Source organism: Antechinus flavipes, chromosome 6 (genome assembly GCF_016432865.1).
Source record: "Antechinus flavipes isolate AdamAnt ecotype Samford, QLD, Australia chromosome 6, AdamAnt_v2, whole genome shotgun sequence".
In the NCBI taxonomy this organism is placed as follows: Eukaryota; Metazoa; Chordata; class Mammalia; order Dasyuromorphia; family Dasyuridae; genus Antechinus; species Antechinus flavipes.
In genome coordinates, this window is record NC_067403.1 from 218,711,977 (window position 1) to 218,732,990 (window position 21,014).

The 21,014-nt window shown below is 36.8% G+C and overlaps 2 protein-coding genes and 1 long non-coding RNA gene across 3 annotated transcripts in view; 1 reads left to right on the forward strand and 2 right to left on the reverse strand.

The window, feature by feature from the left end:
- The window catches only part of GAS2 (growth arrest specific 2), a 136,125-nt gene extending 131,398 nt beyond the window's left edge, over window positions 1-4,727 (forward strand). The window contains exon 7 of the mRNA XM_051964222.1: window positions 3,518-4,727. Within this exon, the coding sequence (XP_051820182.1) occupies window positions 3,518-3,736 (219 nt within the window). The 3' untranslated portion in view covers window positions 3,737-4,727. The remainder of the gene's footprint in view (window positions 1-3,517) is intronic.
- Window positions 4,728-8,626: 3,899 nt separating this feature from the next.
- On the reverse strand, window positions 8,627-19,192 carry SVIP (small VCP interacting protein). Its single transcript, XM_051964696.1, has 4 exons — window positions 19,075-19,192; window positions 13,655-13,705; window positions 12,062-12,172; window positions 8,627-9,480 (listed from the first exon to the last, which is right to left on the reverse strand). Exons 1-4 carry the CDS (start codon window positions 19,126-19,128, stop codon window positions 9,466-9,468), a joined length of 231 nt encoding a protein of 76 aa, XP_051820656.1. The 5' UTR covers window positions 19,129-19,192; the 3' UTR covers window positions 8,627-9,465.
- On the reverse strand, window positions 16,379-18,723 carry LOC127540124 (uncharacterized). The gene is made up of 2 exons (XR_007948101.1): window positions 18,502-18,723; window positions 16,379-16,560 (listed from the first exon to the last, which is right to left on the reverse strand). It is a non-coding gene; the product is annotated as an uncharacterized LOC127540124 (long non-coding RNA).
- Window positions 19,193-21,014: the final 1,822 nt, after the last annotated feature.

Here is a 21,014-nt window from a genome sequence, read left to right on the forward strand (position 1 = left end):
GACCTGACCAATGTGTTGACTTGTTTTGCTGGATTTTGCATATTTATTACAAGTGAGGACTTCTATTCTGGGAAAAGAATGGCAGGTTGATGGGTGGTGAGAGCCAGGCAAAAAACAAAAAGTATTAATAATTTTTTAAAAAGGAGATATACATAGGAAAATAAGGCACCACCACCAAAAAGGGACATTTTGTTAGTATCCGATTAAATGTTATAAATAAATGCAACTATGTATAATTATGTGCCATATATAGCACTATATTTTATAACATGCCATCTATCTGTATAACCAAGTTTATAGTTATATGGGTATCACATATTATATATGCAATGTATGATATATATAATATAGAAATATAAACTTAAAAATAATCTGTACTTAACAATGTACATTTTCTAATTTAAACCTTTTTTTTTTGCTTTTCCTTTTGAAATATTTGTGTTGATCAAGTTTCATGATTTAAAAACAGTATCTCTCCATCTATACCGATATCTTTTCATGGTATATAGATCAGCCAGTGTTCTTGAGGGCTCTGTCTGTCAAATTCATGCTTTCTTAGATCCTATACCAAGCTGGAAAGACTTCTTATACAGACCAGTGTTACACTGGGTGCCTGTCATTTAAGGATGAATTCAACTTAGTACAAAGAAGTTTATTCAAAGACAGTTAAAACATTCAACATATGACTTCTTGTGAGAGTGGGAAGCACTGTAGGTCATAAACTTTGCACCAAAGTATGGAGAGGTTGAGATCTGCATCAGGGTAACAGACATGTCTGTCTATCTGTATCTTTCTTTCTCTTGCCCTTTTGGATAATGCAGCCATCGGCATCAATCCAGATCTGTCTGCCTTTCAGGTGAAATGTTGAACACCTGCTTTCACCCAATTCAATGTAGCATGGTACAGAATGCAAATAAACTTTATTCCCTGAAGCCCCCGATGTTGAACATATGCTCCATTAGGAAAATGTTAAAAGAGGATAAAGAGATTGCATTGGCCTATAATTTAATTTAATAGTCTTCCTCTCAAGAGCAGATGACTAAATTAAAAAAAAATGTTTTCACTCATGTTATGATAGCTTATAAAAACAGCTAGTGATTAGGTTAGAAAAGAAGGCATGGATAAACATAAGATCTCCCTGTGGACTGAGATGATCTAAATTTAGGTAGGTTTTTTTCTCACAGAAGCATTGGAGGGAGTGAGCAATGGAAGGAGCCTAGTTTGAAAACTTTGCTTTGAATGAAAGTAGCTACAGAGCAGACAGTAACTAGGATTTGAGAGGAAAGGGAATGTCTTAATAATAATGTCAAAGTTCCTGCATGGTCAATTAAGTATGGAAAAGACACATATAGGAGTAATAGTTATCAATGGACCATGTACTGGTAAAAAGATTTATGGTCTCTAGATAGAAATGCCATTTCAGAGTTTAGGTAAATATCTGTAGAACATTAGGGGAGGGAAAAAAAAGTTACTTTTTCATTATTCAAGTGTAGCAAGGACAGAAGACTCCAAGCTAGTAGGGGTCACAAGTGGGAAAAGTTTAAGAAGCCCTGCTCAAGGAAATATCTTAGGAACTTTGTTCAAGTTGGGGCAGTGGAAAAATAATAATCTAAGCTTCTCCACCTGGAAAGTATCAAAAAAAAAAAAAAAAAAAAAAAAAAAAAAAAAAAAAAAAAGGAAAAGGAAAAGGAAAAGAAAAAGAAAAAGAAAAAAAGCATTTCAATAATTTCTATTATGTAAATATTAAGTTACTGGCTCTGATTCTGTAAGGCTTTTTAAAGTCAAAGTTTGTGAATCTAAAAACAATGCATTCTTATTCTTAGAAACACTTTGGGAAAGTTGGTCACTTTGAAGGAAGAGAAAGAGTCAATGACAAAGCACACAATATTTTGAAGATGCTTAAAGAGTCAATCAATTACTTTTTTTTTTTTAACCAATTAGTCTGTTTTTCTTTTTGAGGCAGCATAAAGTCTTCTTCATTCAGTGAAGAATGGGTTAACATACTTTAGGTTTTTGAAGACAAATTAATAGATTAAGGGAGGAAAAAGAAAAAAAATACCTTTTTCCTATCTTACCTTAAAATGCAAATATTTCTACTTAAGTGTAATCCCCTTGTGATTCCCTGGGCCTTTTACCTGCAATCTAGTTATCCCATAATTCAAAAGCCAGAGCCATAGATTCCCTGGTGGACTGGTGACCTCTTAAGAGGTTTTGTTGTTTTGTTATTATCGATTGATCATTTCCAGAGCTTATGAATTTTTCATTGTGTCCTATGTTAGTGGAAGAGAAATGACTTTCCTTTCAGTTTGCAATTCTTCCCTTGAAGTTAAAGTATCAAAATGGAGTTAGACATCTTCCCTTATATGATAGTCTTTTTTCTAGAGAGAGAGGAGGAAAAAAATAAAAATAAATTACAAGGCAGTGATGCAAAGATTTAAAATTATGTTGTTATTTTCTAAAATGCATTTTAGAGTTGACAAAAAGGATAGAAAATGATTTAACTGATTATGCTCTAACTTCTTTCTGTAATATTCTAATAAATTAAGAAATGTATTATTTTTAGTTGCCTGTGCTAAGCATTAAGGATTCAAAGACAAAAATGAAAATAATAAAGAGTCTAATAGTTATAGGGAAAGGCTTAGCAATTTGTGGGGGTTGGGGAATGAACAAGAGGCTCCTAAAGATTGTTTAGGAATCAGGGGAAGAGTATTTAAAAGCCAAAGCTGGTAATGATGGGCTAATTCCCCTTGAAATTACTTTGTAAAGCTTTTAAATTTACTTATATGCATAAATGTGGTTTCTCTTAGTAGAGTGGAAATTCCTTGAGGGCAGGAACTTTTTTTTTTCTTGTCTCCATAACTCTAGCACCCAAAATACTTGGTGAATGAATGAGTAGAACAGAATACTAATAGTCTATGGCAAGACTCTGATTTTTTAAGTCAGTAAATTATTTAATTGAAATCTTCCCTTTGCCTTTTCTCTATATTGTTAGGACTCACCTTACTGTCCTTCTGACAATTCAATCTTATTCCATCAGAAATAAAATGCTAAATTCCTCAAGGGCAGAAACTGATTTTTTGTTTTGTTTTGAGCAATGCTTCATATATTTTCTGTGAAGTCTCTTGGTGACTCGTTTGGGGTTTTGTTGGTAAAAATAGTGGAGTGTTTTGCCATTTCCTTTTTCAACTCCTTTTACATATGAGAAACTGAGTAAAATAGGGTGAAGCGACTTGCCTAGGCTCACATAACTATTAAGTGTCAGATCCCCAAAATGAATTCAGGGAGATAAATCTTCTTGACTTCAAGCCTGGCACTGTATCCCTTGATTATGGCAACTGCATATTACATACTTGGTGATCACTTTGAGTTGGAGGAACTTTGGGAAAAGGAAAGGGGGAAGAAATCTAGTCTCACAGATGAAAGTCTAACTAAATCCAATACTGGTTCTCTCTCTTCCACCAGGTTTCAAAGACTGCTCATGTAAGATATTTATCTTTTTGTTGTTTTCCCATTTCAGATGCTGCACAACAAGCATGTCATGGTCCGTGTGGGAGGAGGATGGGAAACTTTTGCTGGCTATTTGCTGAAACACGACCCTTGCCGCATGCTCCAGATCTCTCGTGTGGATGGCAAGACCTCCCCCATCCAGAGTAAATCACCAACCCTTAAGGACATGAATCCAGATAATTACCTGGTGGTCTCTGCCCATTACAAGGCCAAGAAGGAGATTAAATGAAGCTAGCTGGTCACTACAAGGGGACTTTCAGAGAGGCCCACATCACTTACTTCTCCAGTGTAGTCAGAGTAGTCTGTGTGCCTTGAAAGGACTTCGGGAAATTGAACAAACCCAGACAGACAATGGCATTATGCTTGAAGGATTGTTAAAATTGTAGCACTATTTATTTCTAAAGCTTTTGTAGAAAATGACCTTTTAGGTGGAATGCTAATATCAAATATAGTAGCCAAGTTTTAGATGAATCATTACTCTTCCATATGTGAACATTATATGTTTAGAAAGTCTTAAAAGACCTGGTTCTAGGTAATTACAGAACCTTGTTAAGAGGAAAAAAAACAAAATTAAAAAAAAACACAACAAAGAACATTTAGGGTTTAATTATAAGTCAATGGAATTTATCTGCACTCTTTCTGACAGACTGAACATCCTAGATTTTTACACATTGCAGGATTTCTGATCAAGCTTTAAAAAGAGAAAAGTTAGTGTGATTGAGTATTACTAGACAATCAAACACCACTGTCAATAAATACATTTTCCTGGAAGCCACTTCCCATAAGTTTACATTCACTTAGACAATTGCCTTAAAGATCATCTCTAATATGACCAAATACTTTGGGGCTCCTATTGAAAGTTACCAGTAGGCCCTTTAGGGAACTGCTTGTGAATTCTCTCACAAAAGCACAGTTATATATCAATTAATTTAGTACAATCCACACAAGTAATTTTCATGTTGATATTTTGACAATAAATTGTACAGTTGAGCCTTCTTTTGACTTCCATGTTATTTTAAAATATTTTTCTTGCCAAAGTGTGTTTCTGGAGTGAATCCCTCTTTGCTATGCTGTAGAGTGAAAAGTTCATTGTGATCGATGATGGCATGGACTTACATATACCATTGTATGCTGGGGCAGAACTGGGTTTTGCTAATAAAGAACAAAATAAGCACCCCTCATTGATTCACAAAATTAAAGAAAAAAGCTTTAAAATATAAGATCTATCTGTGTTCATTCTTAATGTAAAATAAAGCTATTCTTTGATGAATTTCACTAGATGGGAACTAGAGGAATCATATGATACCAGAAAAAAAGATCTCTGCTACATTAAATTGGCAAATGTCATCCAATCTTTGTCTGAAGATCTCTATCAAGGAAGAGTCTATCCAGCATTTGTGGGAAGACTTCTATTGAGGGAGAAGCCAATGTTTCTCAGGGTACAACTCATCTCTTTATATCAAACCCAAGTTTCCCTCTCTGAAACTTCCTGAGTCCTCTCTTTGGTGTCTGAGGCTGAGAAGACAAAGTCTACTCCCTCTTCCACATTGTCATCTTTTAAGAGCTACTATCTCCCCTGCTACCTCTTCCCATTTCTTGGGTATACAAACACCCTCAGTTCTTTTGACTGATTTCCCCAATCTGATTATTCTGCCTCTAATCAATGTCCTTCCTCAATAGGTTGCCCAGAATTGAACACAATACTTCAAGTGCAGTCACCTCTTTCTTTTCTGAGCATCTATTAGTTTAAAAAAATCATTAATACTCCAATTCATTTTATTTGAGCACTTAAGTTGAAGAGAAAAAGGAGAAGGGAAGGGAATAAGCATCTCTTAACATCTATGTGCCAGGCATGTTGGCAAATATTAACTCATTGTATTCGCAAAACAGCCCTGTAGATGTTATTATCTTACAGTTGAGAACACTGAGGCATATGGAGGTTAAGTGACTTGTGCAGGGTTCACCTAGCTAACTGTCTGAGGCTTACTTAAACTGAAGTCTTCCTTATTTCAGGCCCAGCATTCTATTTAATGTGTCATTTAGAAGCTTCTAGAAGAGCTAAAAGGCTCTCGAAGTGGTACAGTGAATAGAGTATTAGGTCTAGAGTCAGGAAGTCTCATCTTCCTTAATTTAAATCTGGCCTTAGACATTTATTAGCTGTGTGACCTTGAGCCAATTACTTTACCTTGCTTGCCTCAGTTTCTTCATATGTAAAATGATCTGGAGAAGGAAATGGCAAACTGATTCAATATCTTTGTCAAGAAAACCCCAAGTGGGATCACAAAGAATCAGACACACTGAACAATAAGAGTTAGTCCATCTGACTAGATGGTGACATCATTAATAGCTTTTCTTAACTCTAGAAACAAGTTGCATAACACTGTGAAGACTTAGGCTCATTATACATATCTGCAATCATAATTCTTTGGATTTCACTTGTTTTCTCTTTGCATTGAAAAAGAAAAGTCACATTCTATTTTTAACTTGAGCAAGAATCAACACAAAACACATCTTTTTCTGTAATGTCCCTTACCACAAATTAGTCTCATAGGAACTCAAAGATGAAAAATGCAATGAAAAATTAGAGCTGAGACTAGCTTTTTAAAAAAATAAGCAGAAAACCCTTTTTTTCATCAGATCAGAGACCTGATCAGATCAGAATAGCAACTTCATTGATTAATTTCTGCAAATGTACATTATTTCTCATGCCAGAAAGTTGCTACTTCATGGCATAATTTTGTCAAGGCAAATATGTTAGGGTCAAAATCCACTCTTCTGGGTCTTCAGTTTCTGAAGCTTTAAAACCAGACCCCCTCCAAAAATGCTTTGTACCGATACTAGAATATAAAATGCTACACAGCCATGAATCTGAAGTCACCCAGATTAATTTCTTTTACAGATGAGGAAATAGAGGCTCAGCAGGCAGTGATTTGTCCAAGTTATGTAGCTAGCAAAGCAGTCAAGAAGCGAACACCAGCCTACTGGCTCCCAACTGTGTTATTACAGAATTATTAGGAGATACTACTCACTTAATTACATTTGGAAGCTATACAGAACTCTCAATAAAAATTCACTTCTTTTAAAAGAATATTTTATTTAATATCTGGTAGCTGGAAGCATCCAAGTAGATGAATACTGACCAATTTTTCTCTTCTGAAATGCCTGAATTCGTTAAAGCTCTTATCTTGGGCAAAGGAAAAAGTAGGGAATTTGGGATAGAGGACCTAGATTTTAATCTAAGAGTTCTTCCTTTACTGTTATGATGTTTAAAAAGTTGGACAGGTATAATTTCTAGGAATGTCTGGAAGTTTCAACTCTCTCAATTAAGTTAGTTTCCCAAATAATATTAATCATAAGTATTATATTTAAATAACTATTTCAAACATAGGCAGGCAAGATGGTATGGAGGATAAAGTGACAACCTTGATTTCAGTAAATTCTAAGTTTAACACATAGCTTAGACATATATTAGTTGTATGAGTCTGGGCAAGGCACATACTTCTTAATGTCCTAGAGGTCACTTTCTGAGACTAATTTATAGATCAATTCTATTGGTGAAGGGAGTTTCTATATGGGCAGTTCACCAAAATGATTAGGTGACAGATTGAGACCAAAGTCACTAATAAAGGATTTTGGAAAGAGCCCTGGAATCGTTTTTGGAGACAGTTTCATTTCTAAACCAAGAGGCATGGGCCATTTGATGTCTTTCCAATTCTAAATCTGGGATTCCTTTTCACTTCTGACTTTTGTTAATTAAGGAAATCTGGGAAAACTTCATGAAGATGGCATTAAAATTGAATTTCAGAGGATGAGTAAAAAGCCAAAGGATGGGAACGGATCAAAAAGGAGCTTCAGGCATTGGAAATGGCAAAAATGAAAGCAGGGGGAGGTTGGGGATAAAATGTGCTGGTGTATATATGGAAGGTAGCGAGTGGTTGATTATAGCCTACAGTAAGTAAAGCAGTGCTGTGTGAAATAAAGTTAGAAATGTAGTCACTCAGAGTTATGGAATCAATTTTAACACTGATTTGGAACAGTGACACGACCAGATCTATATCTAGGGAAGAATAGTGCCCTTGTTCAATATATCAGGGGGGATAGAAATGGAGGACTGCAAATAGGATGACAGTAGTGGGGGAGGAAAAAGAAATGACACTGAAAGATAACGAGGTGTTGGCAAACATGCTGAGCTCTATCCATCCCCCTCCAAAACACATTACCTTTTTGACTGTAGGGAATCACTTAGTCTCTCTGAACTAGAAAATGAGAAGCTTGGACTGAATGATCCATCAGTTGATGTGTTAGAATCGAGAGGCAAGATAGTTTGTGATACAGATTAAATATAAAAAGTTCAGCTACATTGCTATTTAAACCTATGCAGATGTTGGTGCCAGAGACATAAACTTGAGAAATCAGGAAAAGTATGTTTTGAGGAAAAGAGAATGAACATACTGAGGGAAAGAGCAGTTGAAAGGTCAGCAGATGTAAGTTGGTCCCAGTGTATAATGGTCTTGTACATTCATATGAATAATTTCATATATATGATTAAACATCCTTCAAATCACTGATCGAGGTTTATGAAACTAACCCTCAGAGCGGGATTCTTAACTTAGGATCCATGAAGAAAATTCAAGGCATCTTTAAATGTGAATGGGAAAAAAACAAATTCAATCTTTAATTCAATATAATTGGTTTCTCTGCAATATAATTTGATGCATTAAAAATTATTATTCCAAGAAAAGGTCCCTAGGTTTCACTAGATTGTCAAAGGGATCTGATTGAGAACCTCTGCCCCAGAGCAAAGTTAGATGAAGAAAATATGCAACCAATTTGATCAATTTTCGCATTTTACATTCAATGAAAATAAGGACAAGAAAGGTTTTCAAATTAAACATGTTCTTAATAGAATCTTTACAAATTTGAATTATGTATTAATTTCATGTAGAAAGTATCTTGTCATTTTATGCATGTGTGTACATATACCACATATATATAGAAATATATGTTACTATATAATGATCTATAGTTAATACTAGTCAAGGGGAAACACAGGGATGTAAAAACATTATCACCCAAATACACACACAACTGGTTTTCACAAATGAAAACATTAGTGAAATTACACTTTGCCTTATGTCAATTCTTTAATAGATTTTTAAAAGTGACAACAAAGCTCATAATTTGACAAATGTTAGCCCATAATCTAATTACAGCAAAAGTCTTTAGAGAAATAAAACAGATATTTTCTCTACAAGCACAGCACTGCCCTCTTCTGGTACTGAAAAAACCAACTTTAAATTTAGCCAATAAATTTTAAGTGAAGGAAAAAACTCCCATTTTTACATACCTTTTTTTTTTTTTTTTATAAAACTTGAACAGAAAATAATCAGATTAAATCTTTTATTTACTTAAAAATAAGCATTGAGTGAATCAAAAAGTATGGGGAAGGTTGGTTTCATTTGAGCCACCAAATTATTTTTTGGGTATTTCCTTCTACTTAGTCATTAAATTGAAGGTTTAAACATTAAGTCAATATAAATACATAATAAATACAATATATGTCAGCAAGGCTATAAATGTTCACTTAATTTTTCTTTATAAAGAGGACATAATGTAATTGAAAAAACTGATTAAAGTTTTAATCATTACTACCCAAAGCAGAAATATATTATTATGCAGTACAACTTTATCTCTGTAAAGTCACAATACAATCCCTGCCTTCAATATAGCAAAAATAAAGAGACTATATAATAAACAGTTTTGGCCATCTTGTTAAATATCCTGAGGTTTGTTCAAAAAAGTAAAGAATTTCCAGTATACAGTTTACTCATCATTTATCACATTAAAAGAGAAGAGTGTTAATGTGTTATATGCAAAAGCCACATTACGAAATGCCAGTTGATTTCAGTTTTCCATAGGTTATCGGCAGTGGTCTTATCTTCCATTTGGCACACATTTTTAGGAAACTGTCCACTGAAAAAGATGAAAAGATATCTTTTATTTCCATATAAATCTCCAGGAATAAAATATTTTGATTTTATAATGTACAAACAAAGCAGTAGTCAGACACACAGAAATGCAAGATGAACTCTATAAAGAGCCAGGAATATTGCTCAAGATTTGGGTCAGAAACATTCAGACCAAATAAGAGATGAAAACTCTAAGGCTATCAGTTAAAGATATGAACTCTACTTGAAGACATAAGGAAATTAAGAAAGGAAAACTTGCCAACCCATCAGTGTAGTTCAGTTTTAAATCTTAGCCCAGGATAAGATCAAAAGATTATAACTAAAAAATTATATGTGAACAACAACAAAACTGGGAGACCAGACAGGCACAGAGATAGGCAGAAAATTAAGACCTTTGGGCCTATGACTGAAGGACTACATACAGTTTTATTTAAATAGTTAATGTAAGCTCAGGGGATCATGCTAAGAATAAAGATAATCTGTCCCTAATTTCCATTAGATAGTAAAAGCATGTGTTTTATGTTAGTCAGATTTGTATTTCTGACCACTTGGGTGGATTACAGTACTTGTAAGGGCATGGGTTATTCTAACTTATCTGCTTTTGTATTTCGTGTTCATTCACTGAGCCATTCACAATACTCATTTTACATACAGCAGTTATACCAGTGGTTACATCTATGCAGAGCTTTATGGTTTGCAAAGCCAGATGGTATCTCAAGAGGTTCTTCCAACCATCTTGGGAGGTAGTCAAATCAAGAATTGATATAGTGCCCTTCTATGCTGGATGCTGTTCTAAACTACACTACACTATACTACACAGAAAGGCAAAAACAGTTTCTGCCTTCGTGGAGCCCAAATTTTAATAGGAGGACAGTACCGAGATAATCTCTGAAGAGTAACTAGCAGTGGTGGGGGTAAAGACAAGAAAGATTTATCAAAAGGTGGAATCTGAACTGAGATTTGAAAAGAACAAAAAAAAAAAAACAGGGAAAATCATTCTCATTTTATAGATTAGCAAACTAAGGCTCACAGAGGTTGTCGTGTACTCAGTTGAGCTCCCTTGCCTTCATAATAAATGTGTAAAGACAGGATTTGAATCTGTCTCCCTAACTCTTAGTCCCATACTCCTATCTACTCCATCACTTCTACTTGTCTAGATTAAAAAAAAAAAATGGAGGCCCAGGGGTCTTCCCTATTTAGAATATGCAGCTATCTGGAATTTAACACAAGCCCTCTACCTGCCAAATCAGGACCCTTTCAATACCCTGATTGTCTTTCTCTACTGTTTAACATTCTTAACATTGATAAAGATAACTTCCTTCAATAGTGTTACATGAATAACATGCTATCATGTTATGGGCAAGGCAGGGGACCCTTCTCTGTCTTCCCACCTCTAACTAAATTCAGAGAGGAAGTCCTAGATGGGAAGGAAGGTCCATTCAGACCTTCTGTTACATTACCAAATAGAGTATTCTTTATTACAAAACTCTAGGTGAGGTAAGGTAATAGTTTTGACAAAAATTCTACAACAAAAAAAAATTCTTAATGAAGTAAACCATCTATATAATATTAGATAGGTATTTTCTTATTTGCTTTATTTTATTAATCCTTCTATAATGGTATTTAAAAGAAAAAAGGAACATCTATTGCACAGAATAACTATGTTAAATTAATATTTAAATATTCTCTTTAAAATTCACAGATTTTTAATATAACAATATAATTATTCTCTTATCTGTTGCAACAGATAAAAGCTTAGAGAGCCTTTATAAGAAGTTCAAAGTCAGGATAATATAAATAACAAAACAAAATATCATTAGGAAGAAGCCTGCTCTTGAACTACCTGTAACAGGCAGCTTAACTGCTCAACTCCTGTATCTCAACAATATAAATAAATAACTGGGAAAATGATCTTGCAAAAGTATGGCCATCCTCCAGTCAAAAAGAGAAGACTTAATCTATCTGCTCTAGGGAATTCTCTCCACTAGTGAAAATAATTTAAACAAACTTGACTTTAATTATTTTGGCTTGAAAAAAATTCTACTTGTAAAATCTTAACTATGAAGACACTATTTTCCAGCTTTTATTTAAATTTTTTTTTACTTTGATATATGTATATTTTCCTATTAAAGATATATATCTTAACTTAAATTGGTCCATTATAAATCAAGTAATCTTTTCATCTCCTTCCAATCTACAACCCCAGGTCTGACAAATATTATTTTTCAAGTTTTCTTCTGATAGCCAAATACTTATTATGAAAGGAAAATTCTTAAAATTTTAATACCAAATTTCACAATTTTAAAATAATTTTTCTATGTGAAAACCCAGCATGCAAGTTACTTTAAATGATGTACATTAAGTCATAGAGTCTTAACCTTTGTTAAGTCATGAAACCTTTTGGAAGTCTGACACAATCTACAGAAATCTCATCAGAATGCAAAAAAAAAAAAAAAAAAAACAGAGGATCACAAAGGAAACCAAACATATTGAAATCCAATTACCAAAAATAACAAACAACAACCAAAAAACACAAAATACAAAGTCCTTAGACTCCAGATTTAGTGGGCATCTCTGACACTTACTCGGAGCCCTCCTTGAGATGAACCACCAGAAGACAACTGTTTTTCAATTTTTTCCTTTCTTTTCTTCTTCTCTTCTACAGAATGCAGATTTAAAATTCCTCGGGATGAAGACTTTAGGGAAAAGAAATGAGAATAATATAAATGATTTCTGTTGTAATTAAAGCACAAAAGAAAAGTCAGGTACATTACCCGTCTATTTCTACAGCAACAGTTTACTCAGTACCTATACTCAGTGGCTTTGATAACCACACACAATTACTCAGTGAAGAATGCCTATAATGGCTTAACTAGAATTCAGAATAGTGGTCTCCAAACTATGGCCTATAAATCAAAGCAGATGCTGCTTGTTTTTGTCAGGTCACAACTAAGTCTTTACATTTTTATAGAAAGTTTTATCATGTGTAAAAATGTAAAATCCATTTTAGTCTCACAAGCCTGATAAAAACAGACTAAGAGTAGGCTTATCCTTAGTTTTATATAAACCTCTGTTTAACAAACATACTGAAATGATTTTCTCAGTCTTTAAACTTGCCCTTACTAACAATCATTTTTTCATTCAACATATTATTTTCTGTAATAAATGTTTAGGTGTTTTTATTTATATTTTGTTTATTTTGCCTTACTCAGTGACAGAACATAAAATCAAAGCCAATTAAAGTTCAAGGAGGATGATCGTCACAAATCTAATCACCAGATTATTTTTTTTCAGTAATAACTCATGAAGACTAAATATCAAGGCTCTGAGGGATTGTGGTTTGAAATTGCCAAAATAAATGACGTCATGGATCCCTGAAATGCTGAAGTATTATGACATTGAACAAGAAAAAAAGCCCAAGCACAAAAAGATTGACACATTTTACTTCAGACCCACTCATAGCACATGTTAAGGATATCCATTTTACGGGGGATTATCATCTCCCTATCCCCATCTTTTGCTGGATGTACCCCAAAGCCCAACTCCCCTGTGACCTTTGAACTCAATATCTATTTTGATTAGATACCATCTGCCCTGCCATTACTGCCCAAGGTCTTAACCACTTTGAAATCTCTTCCACTCTTTTGTCAGAAACTAAATACATGTAGGTTTCCATCTGCATCAAACTTTACTCCTTTTATTTTTTCTTTCCCTGGGCCAACCATCTCCAGTGCGCCTAATTTCTACCTGGCCACTGGACCCAGATGCCTCTGGAGGAGAAAGTGAAATTGGTGACTCACAGCCCTCCTTACTTTAATTGATTCACTTGCATGTCATGGCATCATCAGTGTTACCTCCTTGAGGGAAGGGACTCTTGATTTTCTGTTTTGTACTCCAGTGTTTAGTTCCTAATAAACTATTAATATTTCCATTCCATACAAGATATATTCCTCCAAAAAATTGCATAGAAAAAAAATTAAATATATTATTTTGCATGCAATGTATAGCAATTATGACAAATCTTTTTATAAAGTAAATACCTTTGAATTTTTCAGACTATTTTTTTTGCTTCTTTTAAAAGAGGAATCTTTGCATACAAAAATCCTAACATATAATAATAACAAAATTAAAAATACATATATTTCCAAAAAACCAGAACTGTATTTTTCAAATCTTACCTCTCTTTGTCTTTTTTCTGCAGCTTCTGCAAGTTTTAATCTTTTTTCTTCCTGTGAAAAATTGGTAATATTTTAAAAAATAACCATTAAAATTTCTAAGAAAACAGAACAGCAAGTTTACATTGCTAACTCAGGAAGCAGTGTGCAGCAATAGGAAGGAGATCTGCAAACCAAATCCTCCAACTAGGCAGTTTGCTCTGAAAACTTCCTAGCTTACTGTAAGCCTTTAGGCCACTTAGAAGCCACACATGTAAATAAGAAAGAGACATTTTAAAGCAACCAGAGGCCAGAGAACTGGGATTTCACCATAGGTATGAGCTGCTGGCCTCCTCTACTCCTTCCCCCACCCTAGGCTGGGGATGCACACTGTACTCACTCATCCCTGGCTCAAAAGAGTCTTGATTTCCTTCTAATCTAAGCTCCAGTACTACTTTCTTTAGTCAGCTCTCCTTGACAGTCACCAACTACTACTGCCCTTACTCTCTTACAACTCAAGCCTTTTATGTTTAGATAACCAATGTGAGAACAGTGAGGAGAGCAATTTGGAGGATCAGAGAGTATAGGAGGGAAATTATGGACAAGGCTGAACAGGAAATCTGATGTAGGTTAAAAAGGGCAGCAAAAGAGTACATATTTTATTCTAGATTTAAAAAGCAGCCGCTGAAAGGGAAGGGGGGGACCTATTTAGACTGATCTGCTGTGTAAAGATGGATTGGATAAGATGAAGACCACCCCACCACACAAGTGGGACAGTACAACAGAATAAAGCTGAGGATGGAAGGTTTTATATGATGAAGAGCAAGGCCAGTTTGCTTAGAATTTTGATTGGATAAAGATGAATAACATGCATGCAGCTGGCTAGAGCACAATTCTTGATTTTAAAAGACAAGCTGGAGAATTCCCATATTTTCCTAAAGTTAACAGGAAGTCACCAAAATATCTTGAGAAAGCCCACAGCATTGTCAGACTTCTACTTCTGGATGTTAGTGGAAAATGGGATATAGTGGAGATAGAAAGTCCAAAAGTCAACAAGGAGGTTAAAGTCAAGAGGTGACCCTTCTATCAACCTCAAATGTAATGTCAACTGTGTGAGTGGGCATAAAAGATCAGAATTAATTGAGAAGTGGAAGAGGAAGTGAACACAAGAGTTACAGAAAACTTTAAAAAAATTTACGTTCAAGGATAAAAGAATTGAAAAAAAGTATGACAGAAGGAATGTCATGGCTAATTCAAAAAAGTTTTTTTTTTCTTGTTACTATCTTAAGAATGAGAAAGGTTCTGATTTTTTTTTTTTTTTTTTTTTTTTGGTAAGGAGAGAGCTTACCATGAAAATACCACTAAAATATAGTGGGGAGTGTGAGGGAGGGGGAGGAAGGAAAAGGGGGGAGAGAAAGGGGGAAGGAAGAAGCAGAGAAAGAAAAAGGAAAGAAACTGAAGAATGAGTCAAGGGCTCAAATAGAACCAAAGTTTCTTGGGGGTGGTAAAAAAGTTCCTCCTTGCATCCCAGAGCCTAACACAGTATGTGTAATTCAGTAAGCATTTAATATCTTATTTAAATTACAATAAAAGAGTTGGCCTTGGTAAGAATTGTTACTTTTTGTTTGAGATTAAAGCAAAGAAGGAAACAATGTGTGTTTCTTCTCATTGAAGGCTTGGAGGTAGCCTCCCTTTTAACAAGGACTGCTTTAAGATATGAAAGGTTTGTTACTAAAGACTCAAAAAAGTACACAAAATAATTTGTAATCCTGGTGTTAATAATTTTGGGCTATATAAATGGTTATTTCTCAGAAAACTGCTTTCTGGCCCCCAATGTCTTTATAATTCCTCTTTTTCAATTATGGAATAACATGGTTAAGTTATAAGTGGATGAATCACGTGCAAGCCCCCATGATGACTTCTTTAAATTGATAGTCTAGTTGAAAAGACAAGACATATATGTGTATACAAGTGAAACGTTACTGAAATGCTAAGGATGTTCGCTATTAGCATGTGTTAAAGCTCAAGATACAAAGTAAGCTCCTCGACTCCCAAGCTTTTGTTGCTGCCCGAGTGCTTCTCAAGAGACTTCTGCCCAGAGAGGAACAGAGTCCCTGGAGTATTCTAGGGGTCCTCTTTGTACACACTGATGTAAACATACTGTTGCTGAAAAAAGAACCTTCCAGAAAGATGAATAAATTGAATAAGCATCTGCAATACCATAAAAACAAAGCAGTGACATTTTAATATGAAATTTTTCTGTAAATAAATACAAATGAATAACCAGAAATCACAGCAGAAAGATTAGTAATCTTAGGAGGACTCCCAAGTAGTTTTCTAATTAAGTGAATACTTTCAAGAGTCCAGGAAATATGAAATTGGAAAGAACACTGAATGTGAAGAAAAATCCTCTCTATCCAAATAAAACTATGCCAATGACCAAGAGAACACTTGGTGAGAAACAGTCAGGTATAGAGGAGAGTGAGCTTGATTTTAGAGTCACATGACCTGGAATTGCAATTCTTAGTAATTTGGATAAGGCCCAAATTCTCTAGGTTTCATTTTTCCAATCATAAAAGGAAAAAGCTTAAAATAAACTGATTTCTCAGGCTCATTCCAATATAGAATCTATAATATAAATTTAAATTCCAGAGAGGGAAAGAGAGTAAGAGAAGGGGAGGGGGAGAGAAAATATAGACAGAGGGGAGTGTAGTGGGAAGCAAGTAAAATCTCTGGCTGTCATACTTACTAGGAGATAGCAAAAATTCACTGAATTGCAGAATTTTGGGGTTGGAAAGGACTTTAAGCTCTCTGGTCCGGCATCAAACAATGGAAAGAAACCCTGATTCTGGAATCTGAAAATCTGGGCTCACCACTACTTGGTAATTGGGGAATTCTGCTTAGGTCAAGTCAACCTTCTTGGCCGTTTTCTTATATGTAAAATAAATTCATTGATTTAATAAGCCTCCATGGTCCTTTCCAGTTCTAGACTATTTAAAAACACCAAATCACAAACAGCCTTCTATAATATAATCAAAAAAGGTCTCCTCCATCCAAACTAGGAGAAGCCAGTCCTTGGAGAGGGAGTTCATTATACTTTGTGAGAGTTTGAATTGCCAAAAAAGTGGCTTTTCTCCTCCCTTCTTCCAGCAAGTTTAAATTTTAGTGGCTGATGTTTCAATTCCCACCTTTATGAAGCGTGCTAGCAAAGCAGTCTCAATATCTTTAGAGCGTAACTTAAAGAAGGTCAAGAAGATCCACAGGAGTTAAATGATTTTCATCAAGTCACATGGACAAATTTGCCACTTTTAAACATAATTATTTAACTTGTTCCTCATAACTAAGGAGGGCAAATTCAGTAAATATTATTCATTTTGCAAAAGAGGAAACTGAGGTTTACTTTCAGAAGTAAAAGCCTTGTCTAGATCACACAATAGTAAGCCATAGAAGCATAATAACAGTCTCATGTAAATCCTTGGCTAAGGATAAAAAGGACAGTTCCTCCAAGTTAGTTAAATCTGTAATGAAATCCCCCATACACTCATACTCTGAGCAAGTCCACCTTTCCATGTTTGAGGTAATTTTCCAAGATTATCAGTTGTAGAAAAAGTGCAGATTAGCATTTTTTTTCCCCAGAGTATCCTGTCTTGGAAGTTTCATAAATTAGGGAAAATCACAGGTCCTATTACTATCCTTATTTTTAAGAGAGACAACATAGGACAAGGAATGGAGAGCAGGTCTCTGAAAAAGTAAAACCTCAGCTACATGGTATGATAGAAAGAAAGCAGTCCTCAAGCTAGATAGAAATGGATGGGTTCAATTCCTTCTCTCACATGTGTTGGCTATTTGTCTCCAGATTAAGCCATGAACCGCTTCAACACTGGACTAGTGTTTCTTAAAAACCTTTTCCCATTTTCAACCACTTTTCACGTGAAAAATTTTTGACACTGCTCATATATATAAAATGGTTATACAAATCAAATATCTACTGATAACAAATCACAATGTCACAATCTCCATATTCAGTTAGGAGTCTCCATTCTGGGTCCTGTAACTGGGCTCTAGATGACTCAAATTTTTAATCTTGTCTGGGAGAGGGAATGTTTTCACCAGGGATGTCCCAGTACCAATGAAATAAAAAGCCATTCCTTATCCCATAGTGGCAGTGGAGCCTATGAAGAGAGAATTATTCAATCTGTGTTCTGATACATGCTAGGTGACCGTAGGCAAGCCACGGAACTCACCACTGTCCCGGATACCAGACTAATAATAACAATGGCTAATATGTATATAGCACTTAGCATGTACAAAGAATCATGTTAAGCACTTTACCTTTCGTACTAGGCTAAGTGACTCTGGGAAAGTCATGGAAGCTGTCAGTGCCAATATCAGAGTAATAATAATAGCTAATATTTATATAGCACTTAGTTATGTGGAAGGCATCATGCTTAGCATTTTACTATTCCATGCTAGCTAGGCGACCCCCAGGAAAGTCATGGAACCTGTCATTGTCTTAGATACCGGAATAATAAAATAATAGCTAATATTTATATAGTCCTTAGTGCCAGGCATTGTGCCAAGTGTTTTCCCATTCCATGCTAGCTAGGTGACCCCAGGAAAACCATGGAACCTATCACTGTCCCAGATACCAGAATAATAATAATAATAGCTAATATATAGCACTTAGCATGTGCCAGCCAGTTAAAAAACTTTGCCATTCCATACTAGCTAGGTGACCCCAAGAAAGTCGGTGAACCTGTCATTGTCCTAGATACTAGAGTAAGAATAGCTAATATTCGTACAGCACTTAGTACGTGCCAGCAGCTGGGTGCTGCTTTGCCATTGTGATCTCACAGGATCATCAGTAGCACCTGAGAAAGCAGGATTAAAGACTGTTCCCATTTCACAGAAGAGGAATTAGAATAAACCGGCTGGGTCCCATTCCCCGCCCCTCAGAGCAGGTACAGGTGTGCCAAGTCCTGGCCACGCCCCCACCTGGGGATTCTCTAACCAATGAAACTTAGGGGGCCGTCCCTCAGCTGCCCCCAGCCACCGGGCCGGCTGACTGCCCCCTCCCGGCCTGGCCCGCACAGAGCCGCGGGTGGGGGAGGGGCGCCTCACACAAGCCCCATTGTTTAGGCCCCTTACGCGTCTGCCCCCGCCCCGGCCCCGCCCTGCACGTGGAAGGCTCTAGCAGCCCTAGCTTTCCACCGCCGCCCCTCAGGCCCAGGGCAGCTGGGGCCCCAGAGAAAACCCGAGGAAGGAAGGGAAGGCCAAGCGAGGCCCCGAAGCGTCAGCAGGCCATGGCAAAGAACGCAGCCGGCCGCCGCGAGGGCCACCTGTCGCTCCTGGGCGAAGTGGGGGGCGGGGGGCGGAGAGGGCGCCCGGGAAGCCCGGACAGGGTGGGGCGGGGGTCTACAGGGGAGGGGCGAGGCTTCACTTACCACGTCTGGCGGGTCCTGGGGCCCATCTCCCAGGCAGGGCAGGCACAGCCCCATGTCCACTCCGTGTGGCGCCAGCCCCAGCCGCCCTCCGCTAAGAAAGCTGGTGGGGTGGGGTGGCCCCGCCCAAGCCGGCGTGCTCCCGCCCCGCCCCCCACGCCTGCCCCGCCCCGCCCCTCCCTGAGGGTTTCAGCTGGGGCCGCGTTCTCACCTGCCCCTAGGGAAGGTGCTGAGAGGAGATCCCGGGTAGCTAAGAGTAACCTCGTAGAGCTGGAGTGGCTGGTGGAGATAACCAATTACCCTTCCCCCTTATAAATACGTCCCACTCCCACTCCCACTCCCCCCCTTCTTCCCCCCTCCGCCCAAACACACACCACAAATAAAGGAACTGAGGCACAGGGAGGTGAAGTCAGCCTGGAAGTGTCCGAGGGGAGGCAGCGCCCATTATAAAAAGTACCCTCCGAGTCCGAAGGACCGAAAGGAGCTTTTAGAGGCAATGCCATCAAACCCCTTTGTTTTATAGATGGGGATACTGAGGCACAGTTCTGGCTGCTGTTGTCATTCGTTCTTGAAGAGCACCGCTCACGGTGCTCCGCTGGGGAGGGGATGCCATGACATGCGAGCGAGTTAGATTTAAGGGAAGAAGGGCTATGTAAGGTCAACGGGCTCCCGTTGTCCTCCAGAGACCCTCGGGGTCCAGGGACGGCCGCTGATACAATGGGAGACGACCTTTGTAAGCTCGCGTCTTAGTTTGAAACAACCATCCAGTCTCACCCCAGTACGTGATAGATGAAAAATTGATAAAGAACTCTTCTTTAAATTTAAATAATTACTCTCTGCCGAATGCTGTTGGAAAAAACTTATCTTGAGCTAGGATTTAAACTCGGGCTTTTCTCATACCTGGTCCAGAATCCTATCCACAATACCTTGTGGTTGCGTTTGGAAGGGCTGATCCTAAAACTCCTCACTTCAGTATACCTTCAAAGAGCTATTAGGGAGGAGAGGAATAACTTCTCTTAAAAGAGCCAGTTTAAACTGATCTCTTTTTATTCTTTTCTGAAGGAATTTATCTGAATGTGCTCTTTACCTTGATCAGACTCTACCTTCTGTTAGCCTTGCCTGTACATTGGTCTTACCCTGAATTAGCAAATTTAAGTTTTTTAGGGGGGTGGTGAGGGATATTGGGAGAAGCTTGGAATCTTCTTTTTATCCCCATCCAAGAACTTAGACCTGTATCTAAGCTACTTAATGTATAAATAAAATTGAGTTGCATTTTCCCCCCTTTTTGTTAAGGGAAAAATATTTCTCTGATCCTACTGAAAAGAATGCAAAAGGTTTTTTTTTTTTTTTTTTTTTTTTTCCGTTTTCCTTTTCTGATTGACTTGCATTAAAAAAATTAGAAGATAAGCTATTATGTAACAAAAGAACAGTTATGAGAATATATAATTTTAAGGCTCCTTGAAAAATTTTAAATGGTATATAAATGTTATTGCTATTTTGTCCTACCTTTTTTTGTTTGTTTTTTTCCAGAACAAAAATCCTATTCTGCCACCTCATGTCTGTGGTGATAAGCTCTGGATTCTCAAAGGCTAGACCAGGTTGCACCAACTAGAAAGACTTCAAGAACTGGTTTGGTTACAGATCACTGCTGGGAGAAAACAGGATACTGGAACCACTTTCACCACACAGGTAAACAGGGACAGAGAGTTCCTCAGTTCACTCAGGAATCAAACTCAAGTTTACTCAGTTTTGCTCCATGATTTCTGGTGAGACTTTTCCATCCTTACTGAGAATTTTCACCTAATTCTTACTTCAGGCTCATAGCATTTCCTGTTTGCACTAGTTGCTTCCTTCTATGAGTTCTGTTTTCAGTCCTGAGCTCCATGATTTGGTTCTGCACAAATAAAATGTTGTTATTCAGTGCCATTTTCAGTATTTTGTCC

Coding starts and splice junctions, on each gene's coding strand:
- SVIP (XM_051964696.1), bottom strand. CDS start 19,128: ATGGGGCTGTGCCTGCCCTGCCTGGGAGATGGGCCCCAGGACCCGCCA. Junction 13,706..19,074: donor CCCAGGACCCGCCAGACGTG/GTAAGTGAAGCC, acceptor AATTTTTCACAG/GAAGAAAAAAGATTAAAACT. Junction 12,173..13,654: donor CAGAAAAAAGACAAAGAGAG/GTAAGATTTGAA, acceptor TTTTCCCTAAAG/TCTTCATCCCGAGGAATTTT.